Here is a 19,004-nt window from a genome sequence, read left to right on the forward strand (position 1 = left end):
TCCTTTTGTGAAATTCAGCTAGCAATAATGGTGTGAAGCCTTCCAGCCAGAGGATTCTTCTTGTCTTGGAGAGGGAGGTGGTACGGTTTTCTCAGGTGGTGAGGGAAAAGGCAGTGGTGACAACATCTCTCTGCTGTCCCAGTGCCAAACAGCAGTTGGGCAAGGAGAGGTGTGAGTGTGAAAGGGAGAGAACATGGGAAGAAAATAGGTGAAGAACTTTTTCTTGGTATTTACTGATTACAAGTTTTCTATGTGTACATTTTTGGGATCAGTTTTCTTTACAATCAGACCTTGTCTGTCATTTCCTTTTGGCTGCTCTTTCCTACTTTCCCTTGTTAGGGATTGCAGTTGCATTTATATGGGGGGGGAAAAAAACCCCTAAATTTATTTTTCTGACATTTATTTTCATTAAATGGACTAAATTATATAAATAAGAGGCAAGTTCTGTCCTCAGATAATCCTCCAAAAATCTCATTTTGAGTAGGACTTTCATGTGACTGGTAGATCTTTAGAGACAAAGCTTTCCAGAACTTTGTGAAAATCAGAGAGAGTGCCAGTGAGAGGGGAAAAATGTCCCTTTAGCTAATTTTGCACAGCATGCTAATATTTTATAGCTAAATACTTGTTGCCATAGCTGTCTGTACATAAAAGGGCTGTTTCTGATAACCCCTCCCCAAAAAAATAATTACTAAATTTATTGGAGTAAATGCTTATTTATCCTAGAGCAGCTGATAGTAGTAGAAAACTTATGTGTTTTCCACCAGTAGCGATATTTGCATTTCTTCATAAGATGTTAATTTAAAAGTTTTCTACTATACAGTAAACTGAAAATTACTTATGTATGTTGTGTTACATATTAGGTCTGTCCAAATGAGGAATGTAAAGGAAAAGACCTTTACATCTGCTACTTCAGGTGTCAAAAAATAAAGTAACTGGACATCACTGTTATAACTGAAATGTTGTACATCCTTGTTACCTCATTCCTCCTGTCCTAGATAAGTTCAGGCATAGGAAACAGCCAAGCAGTGCATCAGTCACCAGTGCAGCATTGGCACCCTCAACTTAGGACAAGCTTGAGCTCACATGTTGAGCATATCATATGCATGATGCACTTAAGTGTGGCAAGACGGGCCCTTTTAGGACAAAAATCTGATAATCTGAGACAAGAATGTTAAAAGGTGTGAGGAGAAAACTACCTGCCCTCTTACATGCATAGATGCCCTGATCAGCAAAGGCTCTCCTCACCGCTAACCATCATACAAGCGGGGAGGGGAGTGGGTGGGAAAGTGAAGCCTGGGGGTCATTTGGTACAGAGTCCATGGGTGGAAACACGCCTGGGAAGACTGACTGTAGAAGCAGCTGTGGAGTGACTGTTTTGAGCCAGGAAAGAAGAGGGGTTTGTTTCTGTTGACAACCAAGCTTGATCTATTATGCTGTTGTGTCAATATTTGGCTGTTCATTGTTCTTGCTTTATAATTTACACTGTATATTAGAAATGAGAGAGAGTAGAGCTTACTATGTATAGCGTACACACCTCTGCAGAGGGATAGAGAGAATAAATATGAATCTCAAGCCCCTAAAAAAGTGTTTGGTTTTTTTTTTATACATATACTAGGTATCTATGATGGATCAGATTGCTTCCACAAGACAGCGAGAGGATGTCTTTGCAGTTTTTTTTAAGCTGTCTTACTATGGCTGGGACTCTGTCACCAGGACTTGGGGGCTATGTGCATGCTTTAGACAGTTGCATGGAAAACATGCAAAGCTGGTTACAAAATGTGGAGTAACTATTTTTCCTAACCTCTTTTCTACTTATTCATACAGCCATGCTGTATTTTGATGCCATTATTTAATCCAGATAATTGTGTGACTATTGTCCCATTTGTTTGGGATTTTTTTCAGTTTGGGGATTTTCTTTTTTGCAGATTAATTTATTTGTGTAGAATTGATGCTGGAAATATGAGACACTCAGATTTCTGGAGAATGTGGCCTTCTGGGTTGCTTTCAGATTATGCCACTTGTTCCACTGGCATCAACATACAGGAAAATGGGAACATAGTGATGAATTTACCATTTTCATTAAAACTGCTTAAAGTCATGCTGAAGCTGAAAAAATTAAACATTTAAGTCTAATTTAATTTGACAGTATGCAGTTAATTAATACCCTACATCTATTAACATTCAAAAATGAAAGTACCTGCAGAACCACTACTCCCTGGACAAATTTGTCACCAGAAATAAAATGTCTGCCTTTGAACTGAAGTAGCTTTTGGTAGTGCACTATGAGCGAAGGAACCCATGTTAATAATACAGACTAATCCAGAAGAGTGGGCTTGAAGTTCTTTGCATTGCTGTCTCACCATTATAAAGTGAATAGTAGTTGTCTCGGGTACTGTTGTGACAGCAGATGCCTTCTTCGCTAAGTGACAGAAACTCCCATCAATTTCAAATTACTGACTAGACCATGGTAGTTGTGCGTGTCCACAAGTGCTTCCCAGCTTAGAAAATGTTCACAGCATGTGAGACCCTGTTTTTTGATAAAAAAAGATGCATTTTCTGTTTGCAGGGAATATCAGTCTTTATACTATGATGTGAACTCTCTTTTCAAACAGTGAATAAATGTAACTGTTAGAAAAGAAGCAGCAAAAACATGATTAGATGCATAGCAACTGCAATAGCATGTCCTCCGTTCCTCCATGTGCCTCCTTCCTTCTTCTATTCCTGTATCTCTAGTGTAGCCTTTTGCATTATTAGCTTCAATCTTGCCAGCACTTACTATGAGGTGTGGCATTCCTACTGGAGCTATTTTTGCTTATAAACCCTGTTTAATGCAGTAAGAGGGGATTTGGTTCAACAGATTGTGTAGGGCAGTGTCTGCAAAGTGACAGCATATTCTAGGGGTACAAACATGCCAGTTGAATTTTTTGTTCTCTGTACAGTTTTTGTGCAACAGAATCCTAAGACACTGTAATAGGTCTCTTAATTATTCCACAAAAAATGGTATTAATAAAATATTTTATTTTTTCAGGACTTACTGTTCTTCTGTGCTACCATAGCCTTAATAAAGCCAGAGTTAAATAACTGCGTGGCTGGATGAAGGAGCTATGATTTTTCTTCTGCTTAATTTGTTTGAGTTCAAAAGGATGATTTGACTTCTGATCATGTGAAAAGCATTTCATAGCATACTGGAAAGCTGTCTGGTTTTATATGTAACGGACTTGACAGCATGGTTGGCAACAGATGGATAATGGAAGGCTAATGAATAATGAAAAGCTAAGTGATTGAAATAGCAGAGCTGCAGGGAGAGAAAAGGGAAAGCTGGGAAGGCAAATGGAGAAAAGAAACAGTACAGAAGTAAGGAATAACCAGGATTTTGATCAGTATTAGAGCATATCTTCACATCAAAATTTAACCCAGTCATAACTTAAGCATGCTCTGTCTGCCAACTCACAAGAGCCCTTAACTCATGCACTGTGACGCATTTTGTACAAGTCACTCAGCTTGCCTTGAGTAAGGAGGGTAGGCTGGAATTTAAATATTTTTTCAACTGCTAGAATAATGACTACTCTGCAGTAACCTTTGCAATTCCCATTAATTGTCCGATGCATTCCCAAATACCTACCAGAGCAGGTGTGGATGGTATCTCACAGTCTACTGCAAAAAACAGCATAGCAATAGCATCAGGAAGCTATCAGCTGTTCTGAGAGACACTGCAACACTCTAGTTTGTATTTACACTTCAGTGAAGACATCTTTATTTTGGTAACAGGGATAACTCCATTTTCATGGCTGTCACTCTTCAGATCTCCAGCAGGGAGGAAGAGCTCTTACTCATTGCTAACCAGTCTCTCCAGATGGGATATGGTCTCTGGGTCGACTTCGCTTAAGAAAGATTCCTCTGCAAATGTAACAAGAATTACTGGGAAGAAGACTTAACTCTGGGTGTCAAAAATGGGAAGACTATCTCCTGATGTTAAAAGCGAATGGCTCTCTAGCAGTTTGATAGTTGTGATTTTTGTGTCTGGATGCATGCATTAAAGTGGAGGAAGCCAGCTACTATTAATTTCCTCACACACTACCAGTTGTGGCTGAGCTTGGTGGTGCAAGGCTTGCTCTCACACTTGTTTTCACGGTAAGAATTAACGGAGTAGGAGTTGAGTTGGCACTATGTTTTCTGCTACACCTTTTCATGCCTCTTTTTTGCAATGCCAAATTGGAAAAGATCTGCTGCTTTCTCATTCTGATGTACTACTTTTCCTGAGCTTTGACATCACTGAAAAATTAATAATGCTGTAAATACTGTCTTTTTTTTTCTTCACAGAATCTGTACCAAAACAGGTTCCTAGGCCTGGCAGCCATGGCATCTCCATCTAGGAACTCACAAAATCGGCGCCGGTGCAAAGAGCCTCTCAGATACAGCTATAACCCTGACCAGTTCCATAACATGGACATCAGGAACAATTCCCATGAGACGGTCACCATTCCTAGGTCTACCAGTGACACGGACCTTGTCACTTCAGACAGCCGGTCTACCCTGATGGTCAGCAGCTCCTACTATTCCATTGGGCATTCGCAGGACCTAGTGATATACTGGGATATAAAGGAAGAAGTGGATGCAGGGGACTGGATCGGCATGTATCTCATAGGTAAGTCCCCCTTACACCTTCTCCTTTGGGTTTCTTGCTGCTTTTTTTTTTTAGCTGTAAGCATTAGGGTAGTATGGGCTAATGGTAATAATGAGCTGATACAGCTCCACTGAGTGTAGTCTTTAAGTGGGTTTATATATTACAATATTTTTTTCTGCTCGTGAATTTCTGGTTGCAGTCCTGGCACTCACTTTTTCTTCAGCAGAGATATGAGAAAGCCTTCCCTTGAAGGTTTCTTGAAATTTCAAGATCTTTTCATTTTAAAGCCATTTAGATTTTGGGAAAATTTTCAGGGTTTCCTCTTGCGAGTCCTTGAGTCATCTGTGACAGATGAGAGGTTTTACAAGTCAAGAATATGAGTCATTTAAAAACCTTGTGAAACAGAATGCCTTTTTCTGTATAGCCAAAGGATATTTTGATATGAACAATAATTATAGACTGAGGCAGTCTGGAGTTGTCCCAGAAGGTTTTTCCTTTTTTTTGGTGTATTGGAAGCTGTATTCAGCCATGTACATTAGCACGTTTTTGGCATCTCCATCTAGTAAATCCAGCCCCACGTAAGAGTAATAAGAAATGGTTTCAATCTACTTTTACCTGATTGTTTCACTTCAGTATAAAGTTAGCAATCTTTTTAACCTGGTTTGGTTCCTATGAAAATAGTCCTGCTGCCTAGACTGAAGTCTGTGTTAACTCTTTGCCCTCTGGTAAGTTTTGAACAATGTGGATCAGTTTCAGACACATTTCTCTATGGATTAGAGGTCTTAAAAATGTAAAGTTCTTAAATGTTTCCTGAAAACCACTGACTTGGTAAAGAAGACAGACTCAAATTGGTGCTCCTGCAAAGGGAAACGTTGGTATAACATGGCCCTTAATAAGTGTGCCTAGCACTAAGCAGGTATTTTAATTCCAGTAACACTGTTTCATCTTGCCCAGATAGCAAAACAAAAACAGGTAAAGCATGCGATGTTGTGAGTTGGGCTTTTGGAGGCAATCATAGAGAGCATCGCAGGGAGCTACGGTGTTACTTGAGTGCTTCAGTGGATAAAACCAGAAGGCTTGGCATTGTGTGTTGAAGGTGTTGGGAACAGAGATGTTGGCGACATGGGGGATGTGAGAAGGTATTGGATGGGAGGTCTGAGGATGTAGAGGAACCCTGGTGGCACAGTGTTAGGTACTGGAAAATGAGTTCAAGGTATTGGAGAGACTGGGAGAAGGGGAACATGAGGGTGGCTATTTAGGACATGGAGGAAAAGGAGTGGTGGGGTTACGATAAGCCAGCCTGCAGTACTTTTACCTGTGAGTAACCTCATAAAATACCCTGCTTTGAAAATAAAAGTAGGCTTCTGAAATTTAAAATCTTTTAGGAGAAAAACAGAGACTGGATTTAAAACAGATGCTCTGAAAGCAGTCTAGTTTGTTGGCCTTAACAGTATTACTTGTGTTTACAGTTAAGCTTGCAGTTGAGTGTTTTACTGGAACAGATGAGAAGACACAGCAGCCCCCAGTACTAGGCACTAAGAAATACCCTAAGCTTATTCTGCAGTAGCGCAGGCAACTCATGAAGGACTGTATTGCTTCAGTAAAAAGAGGCAAAGCGTACCTTCTGGTGGGCTGGAGTCAACAGAAAGTGCATAGAGCACTAATTCACATTGAATTAACTTTATCAGCCAGTTTTCATAGCTCAGGTATGGTATCAAGGGCTGTGAAGACACATTCTAACTTTTTTGATAGGTAACCTGAATACATAGAGGTTTAACTGGGCAAAAGAAAATTCCACCCTGCTAATCCTGTTTAATTTACCGTATCAAAGGATGTTGCTCCAGACACCCCAATACATTAGAAGTGCAAATTGTGAAGTGTATCTTTGCCCCTGCTGGCTAAATGCCTGGTGTTAATAGCAATAGTCAATGGCTTGTTCCAAGGAACACCGCTGCCAAATGAAAAATGAATAGTGTGTCCAGTCCCCAAGAAACCAATAGTTGATCCTTGGTGTCTTTGAAGGTGTTTTGTCTCCAGCCTCTTGTGTTCCCAGTCTAAATACCTGAGGAAATAGCAGGCAGCAGCACCCTTCATTCCTTTTTTCTCTTTCCTTCCCCTCTTCCCCTCCCAAAACCTAGTATAAGATGAGCTTCGGTGTTTTGATTCCCTTAAAGAAAGAACATGGGAGACTGTGAAGATCACTTGGTTTTTGATGTTAGTTTGACGTGGAGAACATTTGCAATCTAGGAAGGTAAATGGCACTATGGCTATACCCTCATTGACAAAATAGGGGGAACCAGTAGGAATGGGTCTGTAGAAGCTAACATCTGCTGAATGCATTTTGAGGGTTTGGCTTTAGAACAGTCTGTCTGGCAGACAGAATGCCCTTGAGTTGCTGTAGTGCATCTTTCAGTTTAGTTTCATCAGGACAGAATCGAGTTTGTGTGCCCAAAGATCACCACACAGTGTGGTGGTGACAAAGTGGGGACAATTGGAAGGGTCATTACAAAAGCATGCTTCTGACCTGAAATAAAATGCTGATGCATCCTGTATTCAGTGCTTGTGACCCATTCATAGGGGTGGGAGATCCAGACATCCCTAATGGCTTAGATTTGTGTGTGCATTTGCACAGATTTTATGAGCCTGCTCTCCTGTTTAGAGAAGGAAATGTTCCTGGCCTTGTGGGTATGACCTTCACAATGTAAACTGATATATGATTTTGTTTTGAATTAGCAGCCAGACTGGAACAAGAGAACCAAAGAAACTATGAGCTTTTCCCGGTCTGCTCAATAGAGGATTAGTGTTGAAGCCCATTATTACCACTTGCATGGCAACACTGTTAACTACTGCATTGCTGTTGGTCATTCTAGTGTTTGTCTCAAAGACAGCTTGTGGATACAACCCAATCCTTTTTGCAATTGTTTGGGTTGGTGAAATTTGAGCTGAAAGGTTTGAATGTAGCAATATTTAATATTGTGGTGAGTCATGAGAATAATGAGAAATTATTTGCATCCTTGGGGTATCAGGCAGTATTGTGGATTTTCTTTAAAACTCGCTGTGGGAGCAGTAGAGTTGCTATTTGTTATTTGTCTTATGGGAGCTCCTGGGTATCGTAGGAATGGACTGTACAAAAGCAGAAGTGACGGCAGTCCTCACCTTAGAGGAGTTTAATCATTGCCATTGTAGTATTCTCAGAAATATCTCCAAATAATTTTATACGAGTGTTGGTTTTGAAATGCATAAAACTTAGTCTGTTCTCACCAGCCCTGCCATCACTAAAATTTTGATGATACCCAATAAACTGTAGGCTTCAGAACAAAAGATGTTCCAAGTCTGGGGAAATACAGATGATATAAAAGGCTTCCAAAAGAAAAAGAGCAAAAATTGTGTAGATCATATGTTTTCATACCATAGGGCATTTTGGGATGCTATTCAAAGGTTAAAGTAGCCTGAAAGAAGAGTTGAGTCCTACCTGTATGGAAATTCTGGCTACTTGCTGCTCATGTGAAGGAGCCACAGCTCCTTTTATCACAAGCTCTCTGTTTTTCTCCTCTTCAACTCATATGCACATTCCTAAGGCTGGCCAACTTGCAGAAGCAGGTAAAAGTTGGATTTAGAGTTGGTTATTAGAGTTAACTTCTGCTCATGGTCTCAGCAAATGGACTGGGCACCCAGACAGTCTCTTGTAAAACAGTGTGAAAAATGGCGAATGTGTCTCTCATGGCAAAAAAAAGTAGTAAGCACATCCACCCTGTAGCTGCATGAAAACATCCATACACAGCTACATGATTTTGATGAAGGGCCATTGAAAAACTCCTTAGTTGAAGGGAGAACAGTAAATATTGACTCTGTTAAAATATAGACGTTATTACTTCAATGCATTTTAAGATTAGCCGTGGTAAGATGACAGAAAATATGTGAATTGGAAGAACAAGCCTTTCTGGGTGTTTAAGAGATATTGTGCCTTCAGGAGTAGGAATTGCATTTCATTCCTGCTGAGCTTGAACTCTAGAGATGTTCTAACTTCTCCTTGTATACACTATATATCAGCTTTAAGCTATGCAGAGGAACTTCTAAATTCTGTAACAACTCACCTGAGATACGCATTTGCCTTCCCTCAAGAGAACTATGGTATTGTGAACATAAGCAGTCTTTCAGAAACATATCCACAATCAAAAATACATGTAAACACTCAAAAAGAGTTCTCTGAGAAATTCAAACGACACATTTGTTGTCATTGAAAAATCTCTGTAATTTGAGTTTTCTTTGCAGAAAAGCTATGTGTAAAGAAGATTGGGGGGGGGGGGGGGGGGAGGGGAAGTGAAACCAAAACAGAATTATGAATAATGAAGATAGCATGTTTGTATATTTTTTAAAAAAGAACTCTCATTTAGTGGCTACTGTGAGACAAATGGAATATTTGCAGTTATTTATCTCAAAGTTTTCTCTTTCTGTTATCTCATTTACTATTACTATTTGCTACAGTATGAAGCCTCTTAGATAAATTAATATGGACTGCTGGCAGCTGCCTGTAGATAAAGAGCTATCTTATAATTACTGCAGTAGCATTTTAGCTGCTACTGGATTTCACTTCTGTCACCATCTCCATATCTGATGTAGAGTAGCTAATGAGAAATGTTTAAACCAGACTTTTGAAAGAATCATGTGCTCCAGTGTCTGTGCACACTGATGTTGGGAATTTATCAGGGCTAACATTATACTCTTATTACCCATATCAGAATCATAGAATGCTTTGGGTTGGAAGGGACTTTAGAGGTCATCTAGCCCAACCCCCCTGCAGTGAGCAGGGACAGCTTTCAGTAGATCAGGTTGCTCAGAGCCCCGTCCAACCTGACCTTGAATGTTTCTAGGGATGGGGCCTCCACTACCTCTCTGGGCAACTTGTTCCAGTGCATGACCACCCTCATTGTAAAAAATTTCTTTCTAATGTCTAGTCTAAATCTATCCTCTTCCAGTTTAAATCCATTATTCCTTGTCCTGTCACAACAGGTCTTGCTAAAAAAATTGTCCTCATCTTTCCTATAGCAATAAAGTCTCCTTGCAGCCTTCTCTTCTCCAAGCTGAACAATCCCAACTCTCTCAGCCTGTCCTCGTAGGAGAGGTGCTCCAGCCCTTGGATCATTTTTGTGGCCCTCTTCTGGACCTGCTCCAACAGGTCCATGTCCTCCTTGTGCTGAGGGCTCCAGAGCTGGATGCAGTACTCCAGGTGAGGTCTCACCAGAGCAGAGTAGAGGGGCAGAATCACCTCCCTCGACCTGCTGGCCACGCTTCTTTTGATGCAGCCCAGGATTCGGTTGGCTTTCTGGGCTGCAAGTGCACATTGTTGGCTCATGTCCAGCTTTTCATCCACCAGTACCCCCAAGTCCTTCTCTGCAGTGCTGCTCTCAATCCCTTCATCCCCCAGCCTGTATTGATATCAGGAGTTGCCCCGTCCCAGGTGCAGGACCTTGCACTTGGCGTTGTTGAACCTCATGAGGTTCACAGAGGCCCACCTCTCCAGCTTGTCCAGGTCCCCTTGGATGTCATCTCGTCCTTCTGGCGTGTCAACTGCACCACTCAGCTTGGTGTCATCTGCAAACTTGCTGAGGGTGCACTCGATCCCACTGTCTGTGTCATTGATGAAGATGTTAAACAGCACCGGTCCCAGTAAAGACCCCTGAGGGACTCCACTTATCACCACTCTCCATGTGGACATCAAGCCATTGACCACGGCCCTCTGGATGCAACCATCCAGCCAATTCCTCATCCACCTAACAGTCCACCCATCAAACCCATATGTCCCCAATTTAGAGAGAAGGATGTTGTGGGGGACTGTGTCGAAGGCTTTACAGAAATCCAAGTAGATGACATCTATTGCTTTTCCCTTGTCCACTGATGCAGTCACTCCTTCATAGAAAGCCACTAGGTTGGGCGGGCAGGACTTGCCCTTGGTGAATCCATGCTGGCTGTCTTGAATCCCCTCCCTGTCCTCCATGTGCTTTAGCATAGCTTCTAGGAGGATGCATATGCAGTAAGCTTTTTTCTTCCAGCATTTCCTTACGGGAAAGCAAGACATCAATAAAGGCTATTTACTAAAAGTTTCTTCATACACAAATCTTGTAGGGTCCGATTTCCTGTCCGTATTTGGCTTTTGACAGAGTAGTTCCCCTCAAATTTATATAAGTAGGAATGTCTTGACCTAATTAGTGACTGAAGTTTAGCTTTAAACCAGCATGTTTTCCTCCTCTGTTTCAGCCTTTGATGTTATTTCTCTCCCAAAAAGGCAATTCACCATAATCTGACAAATCTAATTTTTAAAGCTAGACATTTATACATTTGTTTAAACACTTTGCAGGTTGATTATAGGCTTAGAGGGCCTTGTGTTGCTATATTGCCCACTTAGGCAAATGGGAAGATCTACATTTTTCCTGCCATCAGACTTGGACCAGAACTTGTTTGTACAGCTATTTTACCAAACATCCAATGCATATAAGCAGAAAGTCACATGTTGCCAGCAGAGATGCAAAATGTTAGAAACAGTAATGTGCATATAAGCCTAGGAGTTGCAAGGTCCCTCTGTTACAGTTCTAATCCCTGATTCAAGCGCTCTCTGTGCATTTGGATGGTTGCTCCACCTCTCTGCTTCAGATATAACCATCTTTAAAACAAAACTCTTCTCAGTGTGCCTGCTTAGAGTGAATTTTGTTGATGTTTGGATTTGTTGTGTCCTGGGGTTAGCCATCTTCCCAGTCCTTTTATGGCCTTTGGAAGAGAGCCTTGCTCTGGTCTTAGGTCTTCTCTTCAGCAGGTCATCTTGTAGTTGGGTCTCTTGCCAGGCTGGGAATGCTGGCCATGGCTGCCTGTGATCACCTCAGCAAGTTAAGTTTTGTTTGACACCTGCAATTCTGCTCTATCTGTAAAACATTAACAGTGGCCAGGCAGCTTTCACTAAGCACAGTACTGTTTATTTCAGGAACAAAAAGTGTCAGAGGAGCAAACCTGTCATTAAAAAAAACAATAGAAAGCCTGCACAAATGCTGAACAGAGAGGGCATTAGGTATTGTAGGCCTTGGCAGATACATTAGTGCAGTGATATCAGTTCTTTGTTCCAACCTGGCTTGCCTTCATCTGGCTGCTCATGGATTCAGTGTGAGTGACTTCTCTTTATCAGGCTGAGTCACTTTTTGCCTTTCCCAGTTCTGGATCTGGTGGACTACTTCAGCCAGACAAAACCAGGGTATGCCGTTTCCAGACCCATCAAGTGTGACACGAACACAGCTTTTGCCTCTGTTTCTCCCCTTTACAAGTAGATACAGTCAACACTTAAATGCAAGGGTCTTCGAATATTCCCAACATGTATGGCTTCTGACCCATTCATTCTTTCAGTGCTTCCAGGGCTCACCTCTGTCATTTGTGTGGTGCTAATATTGTTAGTAGCAATGCACCAAAAAGCTTCTGTAGAGGTGTTAGTGCAGTGTTGGTGTGCTTTGTGGTCTTTTAGGGAAGTCATGGTAAAGAAGCCTGTAGGTTGCCAGTTCTTTTCCTTAAATATCTTTAATATCTGGTAGAGGTGTTTACTGCGTGCCAAAAGATTCCCATTTTCATTTAGTATTTCTCCGTAAAATAACAGCTGTTGTATTATGAACCTCTTTCTAGGTGGACGTGTGGAAAAGAGTTTTCTATTTAAATTATCATCTTGAATATCAGGAGAGGGCAATAATGCAGAGAGGGAATACAGCAGCCTCGTGCCTTCTCAGTGATTTTCAGGGTCCTTATGCCTGTGAATAAAACTGTTTCTGTGCTTTGCAAGGAGGGCCCATATCGCTATATAGCCCAGACTGATAATGAAGCCAGTAATGATCACCCACTAAAGCATTTCTAAAGAAATCAGTCAGTGGGGGATATTGGTGTACCAAAAGCCAGGTTTTGGCCTCAATCCTGCAAAAGAAGCATAGTCCATGCAGCATGTTCAGCCTGTTGACTGGGTAGAATCAATCATGGCACAAATGGTGGACAGCACAAACATAAAATTCTTGGCAGGATAAGGCTTAAAGCAGAAAGATTTGTTCTGTAGAGGTTGTCAAGCTAGCCATGTGGATTTTGAAGGTTCAGCATATGTTTTTCTTCTCTTAGTTTTCTAAACCAAACTAAATCATTCCCACTCCTTAGTGTTTATAACACTTAAACACGCTGTTTATAACATTTGAATATTCCCATGCTGCCCTTCACAACTACTGTAATGACTGTGTATGCATTTAGCCTTTGTAATCTTTCTCATCCATTGATCTCTGCAGCCCTAAAATTTTTTTCTTCACTGAAGATCTTCCTCTTTGTAATAAGCTTATAATTGAATACCATTTTTCAGATAAAATCACTTTCGATTCTCAAGAGATTTTTTGCACCGTGGTGCTTCAGTGCACACATCTCAGTTGTCTTTGGGGTTCTTTTTTTTTTTTTTTTCCTGCTGTATCAGATCACAAATACCTGTCTAATTTAATGTCTGCTGTTATGTCTTTCAACATTGTTATAGGCCCATTTTTCAAATACTGCAAATTATTTCCCCCCTATTTAATGAACATTGTTAACCTGCACAAGTGTCATCCTTGTTCACATTTCAGATCTTCCTATGTCCCTTTATATCATGTCTGTATACTGCCTTGGGCTTGCAGCATCTCATATTTTAATATCTTCTAGCAAATTTCATGAGTGCACTGTTTTCTCCTAATCCTCATTTTCCAAATTGTGCTGTACTCAATGGGGAGGCTTCCACTGACTGCAAGAACTTTGGAACTGTTGTTATATTAAAAAGAAGCAAATAAAACTTCCATGTTGTACCTCACCACACATTGCATGTCTTCAGTTTTTCAGTATGCACTGAAGCAGTCACGATCATCTTTCTTTGGATTCCTCCCTCCCATTCTTAGTTCTGTGTGCAAGCTGGATGTCATTAATTGTGGAAAAGTTTGTGCAATGCATAGCTAAAGTATAGCTGTTGCTGTACTAAAACCCAGCTGTGGTCCATCTGCTGCAGTGGTGAGAATAAATCTGGAAGTGCACGAGCTTTAGAGAGAAGTCTGCAGCTGGGACAGGCATAGCTGAAGTAGCGATGAGAGCTCGGTGGGTACTATCATGCTTTTAAGTGCATGCAGAACCAAATGACACCAGTATTGCTAGACAGATGCCCATCCCACTGCAATCTAACATCTGCTGTGGGTTATTTAGCCCCCACAGACTGTTATTGCTGAGCCCCAGCTCAGCTCTTTGCTTTCCTCATTCTGTTGACCTTTTCAGCAGAAGATTTGTGGTTACTGGAGAGAAATAGATGAGCGATGGGTTGTGCTGCTGCACAGCCCCCAAACACCTCAAGGATACCATAGAAGAATAACGACCATTGCCATCAGCTCTGCTTTTAGCCAGAGGCTCCACTGTTGCAGGGAAGGAGAGGCAAGTCCCTCAAGTGACAGAGCTCAGACTCTGTGGTTAGCTCAAGTGCAAGGAGGGTGGGACAGTGAGAAAGGACTAGATCCACGGTTCATCCAGAGCCTTCTGAAAACCCATAGGCATATGAGCCCCAAGATTTAATAGGGTCTTTGTAATTGGCAGTCTTGTTTGCTTTTTTATTGGTATTGGTGTCATGAAAGATCAGAATGATATCTCCCAGCAGTAATTTGGAGGCTGCTGAAGTGGTAAAGGATAATGCCATATATGGCTCTGAAAGTAAGCTAGATGTTCAAAGGTAAAAGTGTTTTGCTGAAAGTTTTAACTCCTTGATTTTGGGAGTAGACGATAGGTGTCCTTTGGGTTGATGTGTAATTCTTTCTGCTTCAGATTGGGTGGCTCAGGTTTTAAACCTACCATGCCTGCCTTTCCGTGTGCCTGGAGCAGTTTTACTTGGGACAGTGTCTTCTGCCTTTGGTGAACAAGAATTGTTGCAACTTTGCCAACTCTATCCCTTTTTATTACAGTTTATGCTCTTTTTATCTCCCTACTTTGGTCTTTCTCTTGTCATGTCTTCCCCTCACTGCTGTTCTCCAATCATTGTTCATATTTTCTCCCTCCCTATTTACTTTTCTTTCTGGGTAGGGGGTTAATTTTTGTGGGATTAAAATGGAACCATTCATGTACTTGAAACAAAGCACATGCATAGCTCTTAGATCAAGGACTGAGCTTTCGGCACCGATGAAGGATTAGGACCTTGTTTTCCAGAACTCTCCTCCCTAAGAAGCTACAGAAGGAGGGATGCTAACTCTAAATTGCAGTATATTCATTGTCTGCAGCAGAAATTGGCAAATGAATTAACAGTGAAGCTTTGATCCATGTTAAAGCTGGATCTGTAGCTGTTGAAGTCAGTGGAAACTTTTCTATCGACTCCTATAATGATAGCCATTATTTGTGATTTTTTTTTTACTGTGGTACTTTGTAAATAAGAAATTGGTATTTGCATCTTCTGCATACATTTCTCATTAATAGCTCCTCTCCTGCAGAATGATGACCACTTGTATTGTACAACTCTTAGGGAAGCACGGTTTCCAAGGGCTAGGTTTTGCAATGCTAACGGGTTGCAAAAGGACACACTGGCGTGGCCTGATACAACTCGCTACGAGCTGCACTTGTGAATTGTAGAGGCTGTCGTCATCATTTTGTGTTCTTCAAGTGATAAATTGGGTAGTAAGAGAAGATACATCAGGAATAGGAAGCTTATCCATGGCTTATGTCTGTATTATCTTGCAAAATAACTTTATTGATATTCTTTACTTTACAGTGTCCCTTTTCTGCAATTTTCCATGCAAACTGCAAAACAGATCAACCAGAGCTTGGCCTTTTTGTACAGAAAATTATTTTTAAAAGCGTTTTGCTAACTATCTTCATATGTCACTATAGTACAGACATACATATTGGCCAAAAGCACTTATAAATTTCAAGCTAAAGCAAATTTGTTCAGCTAAAAGCTGTAAGTCCTTCTGTAATTTCAGGAGTACAGCATTTCTTATTCATAAGGGATCAAGACATGAAGTGTAGCTTCTATTTTTACGCCATAATTGCATTAAGTTTATAGAAGGCAAGTGTGGTAATATGTAGTGCTAAATCAAATTAGTGATGGATAAGAGACTGGAATAGCGTACCAAGTTTGAGAATGTGGAAAGATAGGCTGATCATATATATCAGCAAAATACTGTTTGAGAAAGAGGAGTAGGTTTTTCATTTCTGCCTCTTAAGTAAAACCAAACTGACCAGAAGGGTCACTCAGCTATTTGTAATTTAAACTCCATCAGTCCTTATGAGGAAGATGTATTGACTATCTGTGTGCTTCTCTGTGGGAATTTCAGGCAAGCTTTCAAACACCGAGGTCCTGTTTTGTGTAGGATGCTGACAGCACTTGATGTCCCCATTACGTTTTTTTACAGATCTTTTTGAGGGGTTGCCTTTGTCAACATTTTGCCTAATTTCTCTGAAGAACAGCCTGCTTTTTGTCAATTGGTTACTGTCTTTCATCTGAAAGATAGCTTTCTTTGGTGGCCGTGGTTCTTTATCTCTCTCTATATATAGTGCTTGTGAAGTATATTGGGATCGCTCAGCATGGAAGTGACAGCGCAGAATATTTTTAGCAGTAAAAGGCTGTGCTTGGAGGTATCTGGTTCGGTGAGGACAAACAGTCTGTCAGAATTGCTGCTGGTTCCCAAAGCACTTGCTAACGTTTGCCTTTAGTGTGCCTTGATCCTTCTGGCTGCTGCTCAGGCCCCGGCTGCCTGGCGCCTGGTTGTGCATCACCTTCTCTGTTTCCTCCAGGGACTGTGCGAGATGCAGGAGGTCTGACTGCTGCTGCTCCTGTCCCAGCACAGCTTTGCAGCTCTGCAGCCGCCTTCCCTCTCGCCAGCAAGAGGCAGCCAGCACCTCTGTGTGCCCCGGAGCAGGAGAGGCAGAGAGCAATGTCTGCTGGCTCCCTGTCTTAGATGCCCTCACTGTCCCCATCTCCAGCTCCGGGACCAGCTGATGATGTTCAAAGGGCAGCACATCCCGAATACTCCCTCATTTGACACTTTCCTTAATTCGTTAGCTGTTTACCATCCAGGGAAATGAAGCTGCAGATCTGAGCAATTGCAAAGTGTCTGCTTTTTGGCCAAGCGGGGCCAAACCCAGGCTATGCAGTGGAGTGCCAGCTAAGCAGAGAGCTAGTTTAAAGGTTAATCTCATTTCAAAAATAGAGGGAGGGAGATGCATTACAATGCTTCATTGGAAAAATGTCAAAAGCTATTAGCTGCTGTCTGAAATATATGAAAGGGAGCAGCATTAACTCTGCTCTTCATTTTGTGTGGAAGTGAAACGAAGCATTTCACCATTTACCTTTGGGAATTAAGATGCAACATGTTTTTAAGGTCAGTTCCTTTGTTATAGGGATTCTCAGTAGAAATATGAAATAAAATTTGTTTTTCTTTGCACATACTCTTTCTCTTTAATATGCCATATCTATTCACTTGCATATGGCATGAATGTTGATAAATATATGTACACACATATGCACATATATGTAGTGTGCTAAACAGCTGTGTATTTCACACTCACAATTTTCTTTGTCAATGTGCTACATACATAATGTCCGTGTTCAGGGAATAGCATGCCTGGAATAGTATCACCTGCCAAGTAAAACAGGTCAATTCAGGCATATTCATACATTCCAACCTCCTGACCAGTTTCAACTACTGCTATTTTTAACTTGGCAGGGAATGTTTCTTTCTTATCTTTCACCTTCCAAAAATTTTTTCACCTTCAAACTTTCAGTTTTCACCTTCAAAAACTGAAAGAGAAAGATTTCCCTTCTGGACCTGTATGTATTTTTCTAGAGCTAAAATTTGTCTGGCTTAAAAGTCCCAACTAATGTAAATTTCTACTGGACTAAAAATAAGTTGTATTTCTTTGGAAAGAGGGAAGTACCTAGCTTTTCAAAAGAGACAGGGCTTACATCAGGCTGTGAGAAGGATCTACATACTGGATTTCTAAATCATGACATTTGTAAATATAGTTTATTTACAAAAATGTTTTTATACATATAGGCCTCTGCTGCTCCTACTTGGGGTGACCTGCATATTGCAGAGCTTTATAAACTTGTACTAAAATATCCTTTCTACTGTCTGAGCGTGTTTTTTCTCAGTGGCCACTGTCCATAAACTGTGTGTGCATGACTAGCTCCATGTGTGTGTATCCCTTCCCTGATGTGCTTTGCAACTTGACCTTTTGCTCTGGACACTGTTCTTCCTCCACACCCCTGTCTCTCGCCTCTGTGACAGGAGGCAGCGTGCAGATGCTACTGGTGGGAGCAGCCTGTTCCAGCTTTCCTGTGGCCGCACCTGTCAGCTGTAGCCATAGACAAGCTTGCTTTTATCCTTTTGCTTTGGGGGTCTTCTACCTTGGACGTGCAGGTAGAGAGTGGTCCCTCTTTCTCAGCCTGGTTTTCCAGGCCTCGTGCCCGTTTCCGACAAAAAGGAGGAAAGGGCTTTCTGCAGTCATCCCTGCTGGCTCAGCTCACAATAGGGATGTGATTTGGTTTGGGTATGGGCATATGTAGACATCTCTGTCAAATTAGATTGCATGACACAGAGTTTACGCTGCCTTTGTGCCAGCTGTAGGAAGCAGACAACAGCCGATGCAGTGGAAGTGCCAGCTGGCCCCCACAGATACTACATATGAACATAGCATTTTAAATCTGATTCTGGGATGTCATGTGCCACTAAACTCTGGCCTAGAAATGCCTGCAATTTCGTAAGCAAGGCCATCCAGTCTAGCTCAGCTAAGCCTCCTTAAGCAAGCATGGTATTTTATAAACAATCTATCTTGAGGAACAGTAATTACCCATACATCTTAATAACATGGCAGGCATTGGAGCTTTGCCAGCAGCTTACAGAGACTAAATATGACAAGTAAACGTCACGAGTGATGAAGCCAGAGAGCAGCATGCCTGAACCGAGGGATGCTGTCTGTGTCCCATTAGGATGAGGGGCCAGGCAAGGTTCCCAGGCTCCAGCTCAGTGCAATGTTTCAGTATATGCTCACCTTTAAGCATGAAGTGTTTTCCTGCCAAAGCAGAAGGGACAGTTCATAGGTTTAAATCTTCTTGTGTGTATATAAGTGTTCCTACTTCTACAGAATGATTTGGGTAATCCTGGAGGTCCTTCACTGAAGGTAGTCATTAGTAAGCCAAAGCTCTGAGAGCAATGGTGTATACTTATCTGCCCCTTTTTTATACATAATTTGGCATTTAAAGGAAGACACAATCAACTAGAAAGTACAGAGGAAGAACAGAAATCATACCAGAAGATTTTACTGTTGAAGGGCTACCACAGCGATGTCCTATGTGAATGTGCTGAAAGATTTCCACTTCAATACA

The 19,004-nt window shown here is 41.4% G+C and overlaps 1 protein-coding gene across 1 annotated transcript in view; it reads left to right on the forward strand.

The window, feature by feature from the left end:
* Window positions 1-4,326: 4,326 nt before the first annotated feature.
* HECW1 (HECT, C2 and WW domain containing E3 ubiquitin protein ligase 1) overlaps window positions 4,327-19,004 on the forward strand; it is a 181,146-nt gene continuing 166,468 nt past the window's right edge. Inside the window, exon 1 of the mRNA XM_075728241.1 lies at window positions 4,327-4,645. Within this exon, the coding sequence (XP_075584356.1) occupies window positions 4,357-4,645 (289 nt within the window). The 5' untranslated portion in view covers window positions 4,327-4,356. The remainder of the gene's footprint in view (window positions 4,646-19,004) is intronic.

This window comes from Pelecanus crispus, chromosome 2 (assembly GCF_030463565.1).
Source record: "Pelecanus crispus isolate bPelCri1 chromosome 2, bPelCri1.pri, whole genome shotgun sequence".
NCBI lineage: Eukaryota > Metazoa > Chordata > Aves > Pelecaniformes > Pelecanidae > Pelecanus > Pelecanus crispus.